Genomic DNA, 20,814 nt, shown 5'->3' on the forward strand with positions numbered 1-20,814 from the left:
TACCCACAAGGTCTCACATGCAGGACCTGCCTCGAGGCTGAGGTTGAAGCCACAACTGATGGTCTCAGAAAGAGACCTCCTGAAGTTCAACCAGGGCAAGTGCAAGGCAAGTGCAGGGCAAGTGCACCTGGGGAGGAACAACCTCCTGAACCAGTGCAGGTGAGGGGGGACCTGCTGAGAAGAAGCTCCAGGGAGAAAGGACCTGGAAGTGCTGGGGGACAACAAAGTACCCAGGAGCCAGCAATGTGCCCTGGTGGCCAAGAAGGCCTCAATAGTGTCCTGGGGGGCAAAACTCCACCTGGGGTATTGTGCCTAGTTCTGGGCTCCCCAGTTCAAGAGGGGCAGGGAAATACTGCAGAGAGTCCAGGGGTGGCTGGGAAGATTCTGAGGGGCCTGGAGCAGCTCTGTGGAATTTCTGCTCAGTCCCCCAGCACCTCTTTGGCAGGTGAATAAATGTGCATGAGGCAAGAAGCAAGGGCTGAGAGCCCTGGGGCTGAGAGCCTGCAGAAGAGCAGCCCCAGAGGGGAGCTGAGCAATGCTCAGCAAGAGCTAAAGGAGCTGTGGAGGGCAAGAGGCTGAGGTCAGACTCAGCTCTAGTGGTGCCCAGGGACAGGACAAGGGGCAAGGGGCACAGACTGGAACCCAGGAGGCTTAACTTGAACTCAAGCAAAAACTTCTTTACTGTGAGGGTGCTGGAGGCCTGGAGCAGGCTGCCCAGTCTCCTTCCCTGGAGACATTTAAAGCCCACCTGGATGTGTTCTTGTGCAACCTGATCTAGGCAAACCTGCATTAGCAGGGGGGTTGGACTGGATGCTCTCAAGAGGTCCCTTCCAACCCTCAGCATTCTGTGAGTCCTGTGTGGAGGCTACCCAAGGATTTGCTAAGCTGAGTGTCCCTGGCACATTTCGTAGCCTTTGCACCTCCTGTCTGTGTTACAAAGCTGCCATGGCACAGCACCCTTGCTAGAAGAGGCCCAGGGGTAGCTTGGATTTCTAGGCAGCTTACAAAGCTGCACTCCAGCTATCAGGGGATCCTCCAGACCAGGGCTGATGCACTGCTGGATGAATTACTAACTGAGGAGGAGAATGAATTCATGGTAAAGCAGTGGCTGAAACTCTGCCCTCCTTCATCTGTCATCTGCCCTGGTTAGTTCTTCAGCATGGTCTCCACAGCCAGTAGGACTCAAAGCTTGATTTGCCTTCAGCCTTTTTTGCTCCAGACAGCCTCATGGCTCAGTTGCAGAGGAGCTCCCCAGGCCGGAGGCGCAGCCCGTCGGCTGGGGAGCCCAGAGGTGTTTATCTTTCCAGCTGAATGTGTTTCCATTTCGTTTCCTCAACCAACATCATCCTTTCCATGATCCATTCTCCCCTCTCTTCCACCCAGATGTCTCAGGCAGACCCTGAAGCTCCATCCAGGCTCCCCAAGATGGAGCTTTCAGCTTTTCCCACGAACTCTTGTGGGCTCTTGGAAATTAGGACTGCAGAGTGAGAAAAAAGAAAGGGAAACACAAAAAGGACTTTTTGGTTCCATGGAAAGTTGTAATTTTCCCTCTGGATTCCTAGAGGAGAAATGGAAGGAAAAACACTGACTGCTTGAGCTGTCAGGGGGGACAGGAGATCAAGAGCTGCAAGCAGCTGTGGTGTGGGGGAAGGATGAACTGGGACAGACAGCTCTGAGAGGTTGTGCTGTGCAAATGCAGAAGGGTTTGGCAGAGGAGTTTCCTGCTTCTCCCTCTGAGAACAGGAGGCTTCCCTGGTTCTCACCTGAGGAAGGATCCTATGGAAGCAAGATCTGTGTGTGTCTGTCTGTCTGTCTCTGCCCCATGGATCTCTCCAGCTCCCAGATAAGCTTTGGAGCATTGGCTCACCACACTGGTTGGGGAACACAGGTCTCTGGGGTGGGTTGAGACTATTCCCACAACAAGAGTATGGAGATTTCCCCCCAAACTAAATCCCTCAGGTGGTTTGGAAGCAGAATGAAGCTCTGTTGGCAAAGCAAGCTAAAAACCTAGCAATGCAAAATGCAGTGGATGTGTACAAAACCCATTGGCATGTATTCCCATTTATTTAGAGACAACACAAGGACTTCTTAGGGTGTCAGGGAGTGAGAGCCCTGGGGGGAATGGAGCAAAAATAGAATGGACCCAGCCAGAGCAGGGGCAGCCAGGGCAGGGCACACAGAACACAGCCAGGAGGGGTTGGAAGCTCTCCACACAAGGAGACTCCACAGCCTCTCTGGGCAGCCTGATCCAGGCTCTGGCACCCTCACAAGGACAGAGTTTTCCCTTCTCTTCCCCTGGCACCTCCTCTGCTCCAGCTTGCCCCCAGTGCCCCTTGCGCTGTTCTTGGACATCCCTGAGCAGAGCCTGGCTCCAGCCCTGCACATCTTCATCCCCAGCACTGAGGGCAGCCCTCAGGCTCCTCTGCTCCAAGCCCCAGCTCCCTCAGCCTGGCCTCACAGGGAGATGTTCCACTGCCTGCAGCAGCTCTGGGGCTCTGGGATGGACTCAAGCACTTCCCTGAGGGATTCTTGACCTGGGGGGCCCAGAGCTGGCCACAATATTCCAGATGTGGCCTCACCAGGGCAGAGGGGAGGGGGAGGAGAACCTCTCTGACCTACTCACCACCCCACTTCTAATCCACCCCAGGATCCCCTTGGCCTTCTTGGCCATGAGGACACATTGCTGGCTCCTGGGCATCTTGATGCTGCTGACTGTCAGACAGCTGAGTGCTGCCACCTTGTACAAGCAGAGGAGATGATAAAGTGAAAGCTGGGTCTAAGCTGTGTTGTCCCTGCAGTGCTCTCTGCACAGCACCCTTGGCCTTGCACTGGAGCTAACCCTCTCTTTCTGTTGCTTGCAGGGGAAGTTGGATGCTCTCTGGGTGCTGCTGCGGAAGGGATACGACCGAGTGTCGGTGATGCGCCCGCAGCCAGGAGACAAGGTACTGTGCTTCACAGGGGCCTCTGGCAGCTAGGGGAAAGGAATCCCCCTGCAGTTTCTGGCTGCTCAAGTTTCTGACTGCCTGTACATGTGGGACTGACAGCAGACCCCTGTGGCAGCTTAGAAACCAAAACTCAGTCACCTGCCAGCTGTGGCTGCAGCTGTGGTTCCCTGCAGAGGAGGACTTGGGGGTGCTGGTGGGGGAGAAGCTGGACAGGAGCCAGCAATGGGCACTGGCAGCACAGAAGGCCAAGGGCAGCCTGGGCTGCATCCAAAGCAGTATGGCCAGAGATGGAGAGAGGGGGTCCTGCTCTCGGCTCTGGGGAGACCTCACCTGCAGGACTGTGTCCAGCTCTGGGGCCCCCAGCACAACATGGGCTTGGTGCAGAGAGGAGGCCACAAAGATGATCAGAGGCTGGAGAACCTCTGCTATGAGGACAGGCTGGGAGAGCTGGGGCTGTTCAGCCTGGAGAAGAGAAGGCTCCAGGGAGACCTTCGAGCAACCTTCCAGTACCCAAAGGGGCTGCAGGAAGGCTGCAGAGGGACTGTTCCCAAACACCTGCAGGGACAGGACCAGGGGCAATGGTTTGAAGTGAGAGTACAGCAGACTGAGATTGGATGTGAGAAACAAGTTCTGCACCATGAGGCTGCTGGAACACTGCAACAGGTTGCCCAGGGAGGTGGTTGAAGCCCCATCCCTGGAGAGATTCAAGGTCAGGCTGGAGAAGGCTCTGAGCAACCTGCTCTGGTGGAGGATGTCCCTGCTGACTGCAGGGGGGATGGACTGGATGGCCTTTGGATGTCCCTTCCAGACCAAACCCTTCTGTGTATCTCTTAAACAAGCAGTGCTGTCAGCACAGGCTGTGCAGAATCAGCTCCTGGAGGTGTTAGAGATGATTCAGCCTTCACATAAATCAAGCTCTTTATTACTGTGCTGTGCTGTAAGACATCCTTGTCTTGGCTGCAAGTCTAATTTAGTGTGAAAGAGAAGAACATGCACCCAGCCCTGGTGCCTGCTTCGCTTCAGTTGGCTCCTGGAAGACTTGAAAAGCTGTGGGCACCTTCCTGTGTGGCTATGAAGGGCTTCTTGGACCTTCTGTGAGGGCAGACTGCTCCTAGAATGTTTGTTTTCCTTCATGTAAACAAAAGCAGGAGCCTGAGTGTTTGTCTTCTTTGAGTGGCCTCTGGGTGCTGTTCATCACTCTCAGACCTGAGCAGGCAGTTTGTGTTTGCTCACTCACAGCAGTGCCAGAGCTGCCAGGTGATGTCACTCCAGGCACAACCACCCTGAGCCCTCCCAGTCAGACACTGGCAGGACATGCATTAGGTTGCCCAGCTGAAATGGCAGAGCTGGGCAGGCTTTCCCCTCCCCTGCTCAGCAGAAGCCTGGGAGCTGTTTCCCTACTTTGTATTCAAAGCAGGGAGGAAAATCCAGCTTTGAGATTTCTGAGTCATCTGCCACCAGCTCCCCACAATGTGGGTCACAGCATCAGAGGAGCACTGAGGCTGGAAAACAAACCTTTGGGATGATCAAGTCCCAGCATTAACCCAGCACTGCCAGGTCACCTCTACACCATGGCCCTCAGCACCACAGCTCCACAGCTTTGGAACCCCTCCAGGGCTGGGGACTCCACCACTGCCCTGGGCAGCCTGGGCCAGGCCTGGACAAACCAAGGTCAACTTAAACTTTCCCTGGTGCAACTTGAGGCCATTTCCTCTTGTTCTGTCCCTTGTTCCTCGGGACAAGAGACCAATCCCCACCTGGGAATTAGAGAACCACAATGGGATTAGAGGGCCACAAGGATGAGCAGAGGGCTGGAGCTGATCTACTCTGGAGACAGACTGAGGGAGTTGGGGTTGTGCAGGCTGGAGAGGAGAAGGCTCCCAGGAGACCTTCTTGTGACCTTGCAGTATCTGAAGGGGGCTACAGGAAAGCTGGGGAGGGACTGTTGAGGGTGTCAGGGAGTGATAGGTCTGGGGGGGATGGAGCAAAACTAGAAGTGGGGAGATTCAGATTGGCTGTTAGGAAGAAGTTCTTCCCCATGAGGGTGGTGAGAGCCTGGCACAGGCTGCCCAGGGTGGTGGTGGAAGCCTCCTGCCTGGAGGTGTTTGCAGCCAAGCTGGATGTGGCTGTGAGCAACCTGCTGTGGTGTGAGGTGTCCCTGCCCATGGCAGGGGATTGGAACTGGCTGAGCCTTGAGGTCCCTTCCAGCCCTGACAGCTCTGTGGTTCTAGGATTGATGAAGTGTCCTACAGCAAGCAGCAGCCTCAAAGGGAGCCACCAGATGAAAGACAAACCCCATGGTGCATTCTCAGGCTGGATAATGTTCAACCCTGGCAGACAAAACCTAGGGCTAGGAAAGAGCAGCCTGAAATGTGCAGATAGGAAGCTTTGACCATTCAGTGTCCCTGCAAGCTACCAGCAGGAGGTGTTCTAAAAGCAGTTTGTGGCTCCTTCCATCTGTGTCCTGAAGAAAAGATGGAAGGTTTCAGGCCCTTGCTGCTGTTGAATGGGCAGCTGAATTCTCCCACTGCTGGAGATGAAACAGCCAGGGCAGCTGAAGAATAACTGAAAGGCCTCTCTGCTTGCTTTGGGGCCTGAAGAGGACTGGGACTGCAGCCCAGGGTTACATCATGTCCATCTATAAGCAGTCCCTTGCTGTCATCAGTGACTCTGTGCCCTGCCAGCTCATCAGCTGGGCTGCTCAGGGCACTCACTCATGCAGAGGGAGACCTGGGCTCAACTCCAAGCATTCTGCTGACTGATTGTTGCCTTGACCTGCTGTGGCCCACACAGCTTCCTGGGTACCAGACAACCTGCCCTGCTCTAAGGTCACACTGGTCTGCAGCAAGACATTTGCAGGGCAGTGACTAAGACATTTGCAATTGAGATAAGCTGCAGTGGGTGAGGTGGGGACTGAAGCTTAGATTCCAGACTCCCTCCTCTGTGTCTCCTCAGACATTCCTTCTCGTTGCCTCTTGGCTGTTCATGGCCTGGAACCAAGGTTGAGATGTCTTCTACTCCAACTCTTCCTTCCCTGCCAAGGATACAGTCACACAAATAGCTGACTAGCAAGTGCTGGACACAGGGTGAGATGTTCCTGCACAACAGAGAGCTGAGACCTCTTCAAGGAGCACTGCCAAAGAGCCATTGCAGAGCATGGAAGCAGCCTGAGCCAGAGTCTTCCCTGGCTTTGACCACTGCAGCTCTGTGCAAGCTCCAAGGCTTTCCATATCAGCACAGGTCCTGGTCAGTGGTTGCCCCCATGCCTGTCTGCATTTGTAAGAGCAAACCATGATCAAACTCGGGGGTGGTTTGCTGAAGGCTCTTTAAAATGCATCTTTCATCCTAAAGAGAAGAGAAGGATGTTCAGTTTCATCCTGAAGGACAGAGAAGGATGTCATCCTAAGGGAAAAGAGAAGGATCTTCAGTTCCATCCTAAGGGAAAAGAGAAGGATGTTCAGTTCCATCCTAAAGGAAAAGAGAAGGATGTTCAGTTCCATCCTAAAGGACAGAGAAAGATGTTCTGTTCCATCCTAAAGGAAAAGAGAAGGATGTTCAGTTCCATCCTGAAGGAAAAGAGAAGGATGTTCAGTTCCATCCTAAAGGACAGAGAAGGATGTTCTGTTCTACCCTAAAGGAAAAGAGAAGGATGTTCAGTTCCATCCTAAAGGACAAAGAAGGATGTTCAGTTCCATCCTAAGGGAAAAGAGAAGGATGTTCTGTTCCATCCTAAAGGACAGAGAAGGATGTTCTGTTCCATCCTAAGGGAAAAGAGAAGGATGTTCAGTTCCATCCTAAAGACAGAGAAGGATGTTCTGTTCCATCCTAAGGGAAAAGAGAAGGATGTTCAGTTCCATCCTAAAGGACAGAGAAGGATGTTCAGTTCCATCCCAAAGGAAAGGAGAATGATGCTCAGGACCTGGTCTGAAGCGCACCCAGAGAGAGTGGAACGCACAGAAAGGCTGTGAAATTCTTCTGCTGGAGTCCAAGCTGGCAGTGGCCTGAGGTTACCAAGAGGCACAGCTGGTTCTGATGAGGCAAGGCAGTCAGAGCCACAAGGGATTCCTGTGCCCTGCTGCCATTCTCCAGCGCCTGGCTTTGCATTCCTGTCAGCACCAAGGAGGTTATTTTTGCACCTGAAGCATCATCAGACAGGGATGATGCAAAACCAGAGGCTTCCTCACTGGTACACTGTGGTGAGGGAATGCTTGCCCATGCAAACTGCTCCCTGAGCACAGGAGCCAAGGAATTAGTGACTCTTGGGAGTGCCAGCTGCATCTCCTTGCTAAATATTTGTTCCATCAAGAATTTCTGAGGAAGTTGTTAAGTCTTGGCCAGGAACAGCTCAACCCCAGAGCAAATGACTCTGTAGGATTCTCTGGGCAGGGATGACTGCAGAAATTTGGGTGCTAGGGAGATACAGCCCCCAGTGGGCTCCCTGGCACCTCTACAGCCTGTGGTCTGTGGTCCTGTGATGAGGCTAGGAAGCCCATGTCCCCATTAAAGCATTTTACAGCCAGAGGAGGGCTGTGTCTGTCCATGTGCTGACACAGAGGATGAAATCAGGCAAATTCACAGCAAAGTTGCACCAATCTTTACCACACAAAAGCAGTTTTTGAACCAAGCCTTACACAGCTCCCCCTGCCCCACCATCACATTGATGGCACAGTGAAAAGCCAGCCCCTCAAACCAGCTTGATTTCAGGCTGCACTGTGCCTGGCTGCTGGAGCAGGCTCTGCCTGTGCACAGCCCTGCCTGGGAGATCACCGCTCAGTGGTTCTGTGATGTCTGGTTCCACCCTGTGCTCTTTCACTGTGTCAGCAATGGAAACCTCCTCTCCACACAAAGAACAGAAAGCAGCAGGGAGGATTGCAAATTCCTCTGCTTTAAATCCTACACCAGACCTGAGAGCAGAGCCAGCCATGGGGACTCCCAGGTCCCCCCCTCGCTCCTGTATCTGTGCTGCTGCTTGCTTTGATGATTCTGCTTTCTGCAGGCTCCAAACCACAGAGGCACTAGCAGAGAGCTGCTGTTTAACCCATGGTGAAGTCTAGGCTAGCAGATTTCTGGGGACAGGCTGCAGAGCTGGAGAACAAAATTGTAACCCTTCTGCAGTGTGGTTTTCCATTAGTGGCCATGGAAAAGTTAACCTAAACATGAGCTCTCCTTCCTGGAACTGAGTGCTGCACGCCAGGAGCCATCAGCACAGAGCTCCTGCAAGGCTGGAAGAACAAAGCACAGAGCTGGCTCCTGACCTGCTGGGCCTCTCTTTCTGAGCCAGGAGGTAGCCAGCTCATAAAAAAGAGCATTTCAGTCATTTCTGCATCCAGGGCAAAACTTCCTCCTGGACAGCATGGCAGAGTTGTGCCTTTAACGCTGACTGTCTGAGAGCTGCCTCGGGAGCCAAGGCAAAGCTGAGCAAACAGGGGCAGCAGGGATGGGGATCACTCAGCTCTGGCAGGACAAGACTCAGCAGCCTTTCCCCTCCCCTCAAGCCATCAGCACTGCCCTGCACTGGGCCATTTTCCCCTGAGCCACTGGGTTGTATCCTCACAGCTCCATCGTGGAAGATCCTGTCCTGCCCCACGCTCTGCCCGCTTTACCCAAAGGCAAACTGCACCCAGAGAGATCCTCTCGAGCTCGCTGAGGGCTGCAGGCTCCTGCAGGCTCTTCCTTCCTCTCCAGAGGGATGTTTACCACTGCCCTGGATGAGCTGTTTCACTTTTGGCTGCCAAGAGAATGTTTCATTTGTCACTTGAGTTTTTTCCCCCCCTCTCTTGCCCTCATACCCAGCAGGCTTTTGTTAGCCAGCCCTCAGATGAAAGGTTGCAGTGGCTCTGGTGTGTCAGGCAGTGCTGCTCCAGCACCAGCTCCCTCTTTCCAGAAAGAGAAGGGGAAGAGTGAGCAGATCTTCCTGGAAATGACACTCACCCCACGGCCTCAGTCAGCCAAAACTACCTCCTGCAGAAGCAATCAGAGGCTGCTGGCTGACATCCAAGTGCCCAACTCATCGCTGAGAGCCACGCTCCCCAGCTCGGGCACCGGCCAAAGGCTGAGGCAGTTAATCTCATTCCCACGCTGGAATCTGGCAAGGTGGAAGCCTGCATCATCTTGTTTCGCTCTTTGGAGGAGTTTGCACTCAGTGGTTGCTTGTCAGAAGGTTCCCCAGCTGGTTCAGGCCTGTACAATGCACTCAGAGATAGCAGCGAGCAGAGGCTGGCAGGGCAGCGGCTGCTAGCAAGGTTGTGGTAGGGCTGAGGAGCCAGGGGCAGAGAAGAGGCTGTGAGGAAGCTGTGAGGAAGGTTTCAACTGGAGGTTGAACTGGCAGGGAAAAATCATGGGTCATAGAATGCCAGGGGTTGGAAGGGACCTACAGAGATCACCCAGTCCAAGCCCCCTGCAAAGCAGGAGCACCCAGGGCAGGTCACACAGGAACACATCCAGATGGGGTTGGAAGCTCTCCAGAACAGGAGACTCCACAACCTCTCTGGGCAGCCTGCTCCAGGCCTCCAGCACCCTCACACCAGAGAAGTTTCTCCTCATGTTGAGGTGGAATTTCCTGTGATTGAGTTTGCATCCATTTCCCCTCATCCTATCACTGGGCACCACCCACCAGGGCCTGGCTGCATCCTCCTGACCCCCACCCCTCAGATATTGATGACAATGATCAGAGCTCCTCTCAGCCTTTTCCTCTCCAGACCAAACAGCCCCAGGCTTCTCAGCCTTTCTTCACAGCTGCTGTTTTAGCCTCTGAAGTTGTTTAGTGGCTAACAGACACAGGGGTAGCTGTGTGCCTGCTGCAGGCAGCAGTGCTTCTTGGCATTGCCAAGCACACTCAGCACAGGCTGCTCACTGCCAGGGGCTGCCTAGGAAAGCCCAGAGGCTGCCTAGCAAAGCCCAGAGGCTTAGTTGAGAGTTTCCTAAAGCAGCCCCCAGGCAGAGGGGCAGCACACTGCCAGCCCAAGTCCTGAAAACTTGGAACTTTCAAGCTCACAGAATTCTACCAAGTAGAATCCACCCAGGATCTTGGGGGATATCCTGGGGGGGGGTTGGAGCAGCAAAACCCAGGAGGGACCCAAGACCTCCATGGCCAATGCTCTTCCCAAAGGATAAAAGCAGATGGGAAGCAGATGCTGAGATTGCCTCCCTGCTCTGGCAGGGGGTTGGACTGGATGATCTCTGTCCCTTCCAACCCCTAACACTCTGTGGTTCTGTGACTCCTGCCTCCTGGATATTCTGCCACCACCCTCCACATCCACCCCATCTAAATGTGGACATCTGAGTGAGGTTCTAAACCTTAGTGGGTAGCTAACAGGAGCTGCTAACTGGTGGCCACTGAGACCCTCCTAAATTCCCATCCACGTGCAGGTCCTCACACCTCTGCTGCCTGCAGGGAGATTCCACCCTCCTCTTGCCTGCAGTGCCTCAGACACTCATCCTGACTTTCTGTCCAGCTCCTAAGGCTGAACAAGACAGTTGGGCACCTTTCTCTAGTGGGTTTGTTGCTGTTCACATCAGCTTCTGTTATCTGTGGGAAGAACTGAGCTGTGCTGGCAGTGGAGAGCCCTGAGGAAGCTTGAGAGGCTGTGTGCTTAGCTGGCCAGCTTGGGCTGCATCCAGACAGTTTTCCAGCTAAAACAGCACTGATCCATGGAGCAAGGCAGTGGTGCTGTGGGGTTTTCCTAATGTGGTGGGTTGAAATTCCCTCCCCTCCCCCAGCATGAACTTTGCCAGATGCTGGTCAAAGCAGCTTCCTCCTGGGTCTGCTTTGCATTTCTGCCCTGGGCACTCATCAGCCACTTGCTGCCTGCCATGAGCAGTGGCACAGTGATTTGTTTCTTCTCCCCTAGGAGATGTTGGCTTCTCCATCTCCTCTGAGGCAGTGTAGCTGACAGAGTCCATCTCAGCCCATCTGGACTGAAAACTCCTCTCTGGCATCCTTCCCCCTCATCTGCATGGGGAGAGGAATGTCAGGCAATGAAACACAGACTCACAGAAACATTCAGGTTGGAAGAGACCCTCAGGATCACCAAGTCCAACCATTAACCCCAGGCTGCAAGGGTCACCCCTAAACCATACCCCCAAGCATCACATCCAAACACACCCAGGGTTGGGGACTCCACCACCTCTCTGTGCAGCTCATTCCAATCCCTGACCTCTCTTGCTGGGTTTGCTACTGTCCAGTCTAAACCTACCCAGCTGCTTGAGGCCATTCCCTCTCATTCTATCACTAATTACCTGTGAGAAGGGGACCTCTTTGGTCTGTCAATTCATGTGGAAGGTGGAGGCAGCCTGAGCTGTGTCCCTGATCCCCTCACACATGCTGGATGCTCTGCAGCCATCAGACTGTAGCAGAAAGCGTTGGCAGGCAGGCTGGTGTCAGTCTGCTGCAGAGCAGATGGCCCAGGCAGAGAAGGAAAGAGGAGAGAGGCAATGACAGAGCAAAAGGCACTCTCTGTCCTCTGCTGAGGGGAGGGAGCAGGTTTCAGCTCTGAAATTAGCCCAGTGCAGTGCACAAGGGAGTGGGAAAGAGGGCCCTGGTGAGCACAGCTACAGGTTGTGCTGGCTCTGGCTCTCATGTCTGCACCCTGGTGCTGTCTCCTCTCTGGTCTGCAGCTGAGCAGCTCCAGCTCAGCCTCCAGCCCAAGCCCTTGATCAGGCAGCAGGTGCCACCAGCCCACCTTGCAGCACAGTTACCAAGGGCAGTGGAGACTTCATCACATCTGAAAGAAGAGCTCTCTGCTTTAAAGCAGTTCTGTTAGTGGAGAAAGAGTTCTCCTTAGTCAGGGATAGAAGCAGCAGCTCATGGAGACAGCTCAGCAGGTCACAGGTGACCACAAAAGCTGCTCTGAACACCTTGGTATGATCCTTAACACCTTGTTCATGGCACTGCTGAGCTACCCAAGCCAGTCTCTCTCACTGAGTCAGACCTGTGCCCCTGCAAAGGATCACAGAATTCTATCTCCAGCAGTGAGAGAATCCAGCTGCCCCTTCAACAGCAGCAGGGGCCTGAAACCTTCCTTCTTTCCTTCAGGACACAGAAGGAAGGAGCTACAAACTGCTTTTAGAACAGCTCCTCCTGGTAGCTTGCAGGGACATTGGATGGCCAAAGGTTCCTATCAGGCTCCTCTTTCCTAGCCCTAGGTTTTGTCTGCCAGAGTTGAACCTGAGAATGCACCATGGGGTGGTTCTCCAGTCTGGTGGCTCCCTTTGAGGCTGCTGCTTGCTGTAGGACACTTCATCAATCCTAGAACCACAGAGCTGTCAGGGCTGGAAGGGACCTCAAGGATCAGCCAGTCCCAACCCCTTGCCATGGCCAGGGACACCTCACACTGTGTCACAGGTTGCTCAGAGCCACATCCAGCCTGGCCTTCAAAACCTCCCTGGGCAACCTGTGCCAGGCTCTCACCACCCTCATGGGGAACAACTTCTTCCTAACATCCAATCTGAATCTCTCCACTTCTAGTTTTGCTCCATTCCCCCAGTCCTGTCACTCCCTGACACCCTAAAAGTCCCTCCCCAGCTTTCTTGTAGCTCTCTTCAGATACTGGAGGGCCACAATTAGGTCTCCTGGGAGCCTTCTCCTCTCCAGACTGAACAACCCCAACTCTCTCAGTCTGTCTCCATGGGAGTGCAGCTCCAGCCCTCTACTCATCCCTTCTCTGGAAGATTCATGGCCCTTCTCTGGACAGATTCCAGAGGCTGCCCAAGAAGGGACCCTCTTTCCCTTTTGGAGCATGCCTTGGGCACTGCTGTGACTGCTGGGTGGCTTTTAGTCCTCAAGCCCTGCCCTGACCCCAAACCCAGAGATTTCTGAGCCTTGCTGCATCCTCTCGACTGCTCTCAGGGTGGTGCTCAGTTCCATTTGGATCAGCAGCACCATAACCTCACCCCTGGAGCATCCAGACAGGCTCTCTCTCCACACAGAACAACAACTGCCAGCTCTTGTCCTCTGGCTGGGACTCCTGGAGTGCTGCTTCTCCATCAGGTTTGTTCTGTTCTCAACAGAAATCAAGGAAACAAACTGCAGTGCAAGGCATAGTCTGAAGCTGCTGAAGCTCCCTTGCAGGAGATGTGGAACTGGAACAAGGAAAACATTCTTAGGGGGTTTATTTTCTGAGCAGAGTTGGTTATTCTTGGGCTCAGACTTGCACTCACACAGCAGGATTGCCCCACAGTATTTACTTTAGGTGACAGCAAAGTGCATTAAAAGGATGTTAAAGCAGAGGCAGCAGGCCAGAGAGCAAACAGAACCAGGGATGCTCGGAGAGGAGGCTCTGCTCTGCTTGCTTCAGACCTTCCTCTGACTTTCAGAGGTGCAGGATGCTATGGAGGGAGTGGTGCCCACTTGGGCACTTCACTTGGTGTTGGCATCTTGTCCTTGGAGAACATCTTCCTGCTGTAACAGACAGCCTAGTGCAGGAAGCAGTGGCCAAGCCTCTCCTCCTTTTCTCCTCCTTGTTGTTCTCCTGGAAGACAAACCTCAAGGAGGGGCATCCCTGTGGGTGTGTTCAGAGAATCCTGGAATGGCTCAGGCTGGAGGGACCTCAGGGATCATCTCCTCCAACCCCCTTGCCATGGGCAGGGACAGCTCTCAGCTGCACTCAGCTGCTCAAGGCCTCATCCAGCCTGGCCTTCAACACCCCCAGGCAGGAGGCAGCCACAACCACCCTGGGCAGCCTGTGCCAGGCTCTCACCACCCTCACAATGAAGAACTTCTTCCTCAGCTCCACTCTAACCCTGCTCTGCCTTAGCTTCAAACCATTCCCCCTTGGCCTGGCTCTAGACACCCACAGGAAAAGTTCCTCTACAGGATCCCTTCAGGTCCTGGCAGCAGCTCTGAGGTCCCCCTGGAGTCTCCTCTCCAGGCTGCACAGCCCCAGCTCCCTCAGCCTGTGCTCACAGCAGAGCTGCTCCAGCCCTTGGATCATCTTTGTGGCCTCCTCTGGCCTCACTCCACAGCTCTGTGTCCTTCTCCTGCTGGGGACACCAGAGCTGGAGGCAGGATTTAGCACTGAGAGCTGTTACACTGGTCTCTGCCCTGGAGCCTAATTCCTGGAGGAGATCCTGGGTTGAAGCCAGAGGTTTTTCCTGCTGACAGAAGTCCAGGGCTGAGCCATGCAAAGGGCTCAGCTGCCACCACACTCAGAGCATCCCTGAGGTGTTGCTTTCATGTTGAGCTTGGTGCAGCTGAAGGCTCTGTGAGATCTTTGTTTTCCTTTACCCTCCCTTTGCCTGCACTCAGCTGTGCAGCTCTACACGCTTCAGTGCTCCAGCAAGGCAGCCTCTCTCCTCTGCTGAGCAGCCAGAGCTCAGGCAGATGTTTCCTCACATCCACAGAGCATGATGGTATCATTGGCAGAGCTCCTGGAGAGGAGCTGTCTGTATCTCTTTATGTGTCAGCCCCTCCACACCAGCTCCTCTGTGTCAGGAATGCCAAGGGGCTGTGTGTGCCAGCTGGGAACAGCTCTGAGGCAGCAAGGCCAGACTGGAGCTGCTCAGAAGAGAAAACTTTCATTGTCACCTCTCATTCCTGGCACCTGAGCTCCACTTCCTCTTCTGAAGCAGCAAATGCCACCTCCAGCTCTGCTCCAGGAGCCTCCTTCCCTCTGTCCCCCGGGGCGGCCTGTCCCCAAAGCCAGGAGATGTTTCTGTCCCTGTGGGGCTGCCCCTCAGGGTCACACTGCTGCTGCCAGGGAAATGGGTGGCAGCAGCAGGCACTGGGGATGGATGGCTGCACCTCCAGAACCACAGAATAGATCTGCTTGGGAGAGACCTCCAAGCTCAGCCACTCCAACCCTGCCCCCAGCACTGCAGAGTCCCCACCAAACCATGACCCTAAGCACCAGCTCCACACTGCTGGAACACCCCCAGGGATGGGGACTGCAGCACTGCCCTGGGCAGAGCATTCCAGTGTCTGAGAGCCCTTCCAGGGCAGAAAGATTTCCTGAGCTCCAGCCTGAACCTCCCCTGGGGCAGCTTGGGACCATAATGCAAGACTCTCATCCTGTCAAGTCCTTCTCCACCACCCTTCTGCCCTTCTACCAACACCTCCCTTCCCTTTGGGTCCCTCTGCTGCAGAGCATTTGCCCACAGACTGGGGGAAGGACATGCTGGAAGGTGTCCAGAGAAGGGCCAGGAGGATATTCAGAGGGCTGGAGCACCTCTCCTATGAGGACAGACTGAAGGAGTTGGGGCTGTTCAGTCTGCAGAAGAGAAGGCTCTGAGGTGACCTAATTGTGGCCTTCCAGTATCTGAAGGGGGCTCCAGGAAGGCTGGGGAGGGACTGCTCAGGATCTCAGGCAGTGATAGGACTAGGGGGAATGGAATGAAGCTGGAGGTGGGGAGATTCAGGCTGGAGGTGAGGAGGAAGTTCTTCCCCATGAGAGTGGTGAAGCCCTGGAATGGGTTGTCCAGGGAGGTGGTTGAGGCCCCAGCCCTGGAGGTGTTTAAGCCCAGGCTGGCTGAGGCTGTGGCCAGGCTGATCTAGTGTGGGGTGTCCCTGCCCATGGCAGGGGGGTTGGAACTGGATGATCCTTGTGGTCCCTTCCAACCCTGACTGATGCTATGATACTATGATTCTAAGGCACAGAGGTGGAAGCAGACACATTTGTGCAGCAGGGAGGGGACCCAGAGCTGTGCAGAGGCTTAGGCTGCCTGCTGCTGTTCCCCCTGCAGCCCTGCTCCTGCAGTGGGCTCAGGGCTCCAGCTGCCTTTTTATTTTGCACCAGGAAAATCACTGACTTTGGGAGAGGGAAAGAGAAACATAAAAGCTCCTGCTCCCAGATGCAAAAATAAACCACAACCCAAAGCATGGACCCAGAAATCCTCTGGTGCCTTCTGGGATGATTTCATATCTGAAAGAATGAATCCATGCTGCAAGATCCTGACATTTGGTTATTTACAGTGGGATCTTTTGCAGGTGGAATTTAGGGGGGAATGCAAATCACAACAGCTCAGAGGGCAAAGGTTTTGTTTAAAAATGCACAACAAACTGTAGCTTAGCACCAGAGAACTATTTAGGGGCTCCCCAGGAGCACCACAGCAGCAGCAGCACATCCTGAGGAAGAAGAGGAGGAGTTCAGGAGGAATCCTGAGCAAGGAACTAGGCTGACTAAATCTGAGCAAGGAACTCAGCTGACTAAATCTGAGCAAGGAACTCAGTTGACTAAATCTGAGCAAGGAACTCAGCTGACTAAATCTGAGCAAGGAACTCAGTTGGCTAAATCTGAGCAAGGAACTCATCTGACTAAATCTGAGCAAGGAACTAGGCTGACTAAATCTGAGCATGGAACTCAGCTGACTAAATCTGAGCAAGGAACTAGGCTGACTAAATCTGAGCAAGGAACTAGGCTGACTAAATCTGAGCAAGGAACTCAGCTGACTAAATCTGAGCAAGGAACTCAGTTAACTAAATCTGAGCAAGGAACTCAGTTGGCTAAATCTGAGCATGAAACTCAGCTGACTAAATCTGAGCAAGGAACTCAGTTAACTAAATCAGAGCAAGGAACTCAGTTAACTAAATCTGAGCAAGGAACTCAGTTAACTAAATCTGAGCAAGGAACTCAGCTGACCAAATCTGAGCATGGAACTCAGCTGACCAAATCTGAGCAAGGAACTCAATTAACCAAATCTGAGCAAGGAACTCAGCTGACCAAATCTGAGCAAGGAACTCAGCTGACTAAATCTGAGCAAGGAACTCAGCTGACTAAATCTGAGCAAGGAACTCAGCTGACTAAATCTGAGCAAGGAACTCAGTTAACTAAATCTGAGCAAGGAACTCAGTTAACTAAATCTGAGGAAGGAACTCAGCTGACTAAATCTGAGGAAGGAACTCAGCTGACTAAATCTGAGCAAGGAACTCAGTTAACTAAATCTGAGTAAGGAACTCAGCTGACTAAATCTGAGCAAGGAACTCAGTTAACTAAATCTGAGGAAGGAACTCAGCTGACTAAATCTGAGCAAGGAACTCAGTTAACTAAATCTGAGTAAGGAACTCAGCTGACTAAATCTGAGCAAGGAACTCAGTTAACTAAATCTGAGGAAGGAACTCAGCTGACTAAATCTGAGCAAGGAACTAGGCTGACTAAATCTGAGGAAGGAACTCAGTTAACTAAATCTGAGCAAGGAACTCAGTTGGCTAAATCTGAGCAAGGAACTCAGTTGGCTAAATCTGAGCAAGGAACTCAGCTGACTAAATCTGAGCAAGGAACTCAGCTGACTAAATCTGAGCAAGGAACTAGGCTGACTAAATCTGAGGAAGGAACTCAGTTAACTAAATCTGAGCAAGGAACTCAGTTGGCTAAATCTGAGCAAGGAACTCAGCTGACTAAATCTGAGCAAGGAACTCAGTTGGCTAAATCTGAGCAAGGAACTCAGTTGGCTAAATCTGAGCAAGGAACTCGGCTGACTAAATCTGAGCAAGGAACTAGGCTGACTAAATCTGAGCAAGGAACTCACTTAACTAAATCTGAGCAAGGAACTCACTTAACTAAATCTGCTGGGAAATGAGTGGAAGTAGGACACAAAAGTCAGGTGCTGGAAGGAGAGGGGCTGCAAGGGTGCAAAAGTCCAGGTCTAGGGTCCCCAGCAGAAGAAAGACACAGAGCTGCTGGAGTGAGGCCACAAAGATGATCCAAGGGCTGGGGCAGCTCTGCTGTGAGGCTGGGGGTGTTCAGCCTGGAGAGAGGATTCCAGGGGGACCTCAGAGCTACCTTCCAATAGCTGAAGGGATCCTGCAGGAAGGCACCTCAGGAACTTTTCCTGAGGGTGTCTAGAGCCAGACCAAGGGGGGATGGTTTGAAGCTGAGACAGAGCAGGATTAGAGTGGAGCTGAGGAAGTTCTTCAGTGTGAGGGTGGTGAGAGCCTGGCACAGGCTGCCCAGGGAGGCTGTGGCTGCCTCCTGCCTGGGGGTGTTCAAGACCAGTCTGGATGAGGCCTTGAGCAGCTGAGTCTAGCTGAGAGGTTGCAGCAGATGATCTCTGAGGTCCCTTCCAACCTGAGCCATTCTGTGATGACTTTATGAAAGTTCAGGCTTGATGCTGTTGGAAGTTGAACACTGAGGTCTGGGCAGAGGCTCCTGCAGGGGCAGGCACTGTGGCCTGTGCACTGGGCAGACCCCAGCCCAGGGGTGCCTGCTGCCAGCTCTTCCAGTGTCTGACCTGAAGTGCTCAAGGCTCTCTCTGCAGCTCTGGAGGCAGAGAGCAGTGTGGAGGATCTCAGCTTCCTTCCCTGCAGAAGCTGCTGCCGGTGGTGGTGAAGCTCTTGGCCACCCAGCACAGGACTTGCCCTTACAGACCTGTCCCAAGGAGAGCAGCTGCTGCCTGCTGTGCAGGGAGCCAGGCAGGGGCCTGAGCTGTGCCCCCATCACTAACTCTGCTTTCCCCCTCTGCTCTCTTTCCTTCCAGGGCCGCTGCATCAATTTCACCAGGGTGAAGAACACGGAGGCCCCCCCCAAGTACCCCCTCAACAACACCTACCCTGCCTCACCCCCACTCCCAGCACCCATCTACAACCCCCTGCCCCCAGCTCCCATCTACACCCCCCCCCCCGCCCAGCTCCCCCACACCCCACACCCCATCCCCATCCTCCACGCTCCCACCCCTCCCTCCCCCACCCCAGGCCCCCCCTCCCAACAGGGCCCCCCCTCCATCCCGGCCCCCCCCCCGCCCCACAGCCTAGGGCGCTGGCCTCGCTCCCGGCTCTCGCAGGAGCGCTCAGAGGCTTTTCAGCAGTACTGTACCACAGCCAGCTGGGGGGTGGGGGGCTAGAGGAAGCCAGACTGTCCCTGATACGAGTGACCACAGACCCAGGCCTTTCTCCTTTAGTTTTCTTCTGTTTCCAAGTCCCTTTGTGCATCAGTGCCACCAAGAAAGCAAGAGAAGCCAAGAGACTGCAAACAACCGGAGGTCCATCCCTGCAAGGCTCTCCCCCACTGTGTCCCTCTGCCTCCCCGTGGTGATTCCAGCGTGCCTTGAGAAAATAAAGGAATGGATGACTCGAGTAAGGCCTCCAGACAGGCAGCTCCCCCAGGGAAGGACTGCAGAGCACTCTGCCAAGTGTGGACATCCCAGCCAGCTGCCCAGAGACGCCTGGACAGACTTCATGGTGCGAGGCCCAAAGCTGACACAAAGCTGACCACGTCTCACTCCTGGGCCAGCTGCCAGACAGTGACAGCAGCAGCAGCAGGTCTGTAAGCGCAGGAGCCCTCCTCAGCCTGCAAGGAATCGGTGCCAGGCAGCTGTCCCGCGGACCATGAGCTGGAGCAGGGAGGTGCTGCCATCTGGGAGGGTGTGGGAAGGAGAAGGGGCAGGTCTGTGGGGTCTGGGCTGGTGCTCGTTGGGGTGTGGAAGTGCAGGGGCGTGCAAGGGGAGTGCCAGCGTGGAAATCAATCAGAGCAGTCGCAGGGCTCTGGCCACAGCCCCTGAGGACAAGGACTAACTGGTGACAGGTCAGCCTTCAGCACTCGCAGGGGGACAGAGATGGCCATGGAGGTAGAGCAAAGGAACGCAGGAAGGCTGTGACTGACAGGAGAGCCTTTGCATTCGGTTTGGCCCGAGGATGTCCATCCAGCTGATAGCTCTGCAGGCCAGCAGGGTCATTTCATGCCCATTCCCATGCCAGAGGGAAGTTTCTGCATCTGAAGAGAGGCAGGAGAGGGGCATCAGCTCCAGCCAGTCCAGTCTGCTCTGGCTCCTTGTTAGTCACAGGAGGTGGTTCCCACTGATGCCTTCCTGGCTTTTCTCCACCTTGCATTGTTTTGCCCTGGAAATATTGCCACAGGGATTTGTTCTTTTTTGCTTTCCTTTCCTGCTTGAGTAGCAGATGCCTTCCAGCCCCCAGGCTGCTTGCTCACTCTGTCAGCTCTCAACAGCCAGCAGCTGTTGACTGAGGCCCAGCTCAGCACAGGGGCCACACCAGATGAGAATTAGCCTCCCCAGAAATGCACTGGCTGCATTTCTCTCTGCTTCTCCTCACCTTCCTGGCACTCCCACCACATCCAGCACACTGCCTGCTCACCCTGGCAGCCTCCAGCCCAACCTGCAGCACAGAGCTAGGCAGAGGTGAGCTCACTCAGCACTGCAGTCAGGCCTCCAGCTCTGCTCCTCTGCTGTCAGGATCACTTCTCACAGAACAGCTCTCCCTGGCAGCTGCCAAGGCACAGGAGGCAAAGCCTCTTAGCACCTGCAGGCCTTTGACTGTCTAAGGGTTCTCATACTCATATCTTTTGTGTTGTTTTGTTTTACCAGATAGAGAAATGCTTTGCCAAGTACTTACTTCAGTGCTGTTGGAAATACTAATTTTAGCTTTTCTAGCAAAAAAATAAAGAAAAAAAAAAAAAAACTAAAAAAAGAGAGAGAGGGAGAGGGGAAAAAAAAAGAAAGAAAAAAGGGGAAAGGGGGGGGAAAGGAAAGAAAAAAAGGGAAAAGAAAAAAGGGGGAAAGGGGAAAAAGGGGGGGAAGGAAAAGGGGGGAAAAGGAAAAGGGGAAAGAAAAAAGGGAAAAGAAAAAATTAAAAAGGGGGGGAAAAAGAAAAATAAAACTGAAGGAGGAAAGGGAAGAGATGAAAAGACTCAGTGGAGATTTGACCTGGGACCCTCCTGGTAAGGACATTTGTGGATGGACCTTCCCCCTGAGCCTCAGAGTCAGTCTGCCTGGCCCCCCACCTGCTGCTGGCTGGCTGGTAGGTGAGCTAAACCCATCTCTCACCATGGGTCTGAAGACTCAACCCACAGCCAGGGCTGGCCTGGCTCCCTCCCCCACCTCCCTGCTTTGTCTGCAGGCAGCACAGAGCAGGCCCCCATGAGGGGCAGACCCCACAGTTTTGCTGCTGGTTCAGGGCCAGGACTTTGTGATTGGCAGGGGGGGA

At 53.9% G+C, this 20,814-nt stretch overlaps 1 protein-coding gene across 1 annotated transcript in view; it reads left to right on the top strand.

The window, feature by feature from the left end:
- The window catches only part of ANTXR1 (ANTXR cell adhesion molecule 1), a 126,319-nt gene extending 105,989 nt beyond the window's left edge, over positions 1 to 20,330 (top strand). Inside the window, exons 17-18 of the mRNA XM_068156574.1 lie at positions 2,862 to 2,942; positions 18,354 to 20,330. Of these exons, the coding sequence (XP_068012675.1) occupies positions 2,862 to 2,942; positions 18,354 to 18,716 (444 nt within the window). The 3' untranslated portion in view covers positions 18,717 to 20,330. The remainder of the gene's footprint in view (positions 1 to 2,861; positions 2,943 to 18,353) is intronic.
- The last annotated feature ends 484 nt before the right edge of the window (positions 20,331 to 20,814 follow it).

Source organism: Melanerpes formicivorus, unplaced genomic scaffold, assembly GCF_026170545.1.
Source record: "Melanerpes formicivorus ecotype bairdi unplaced genomic scaffold, bMelFor1.0.p_v2 SCAF_34, whole genome shotgun sequence".
Taxonomy (NCBI): Eukaryota; Metazoa; Chordata; class Aves; order Piciformes; family Picidae; genus Melanerpes; species Melanerpes formicivorus.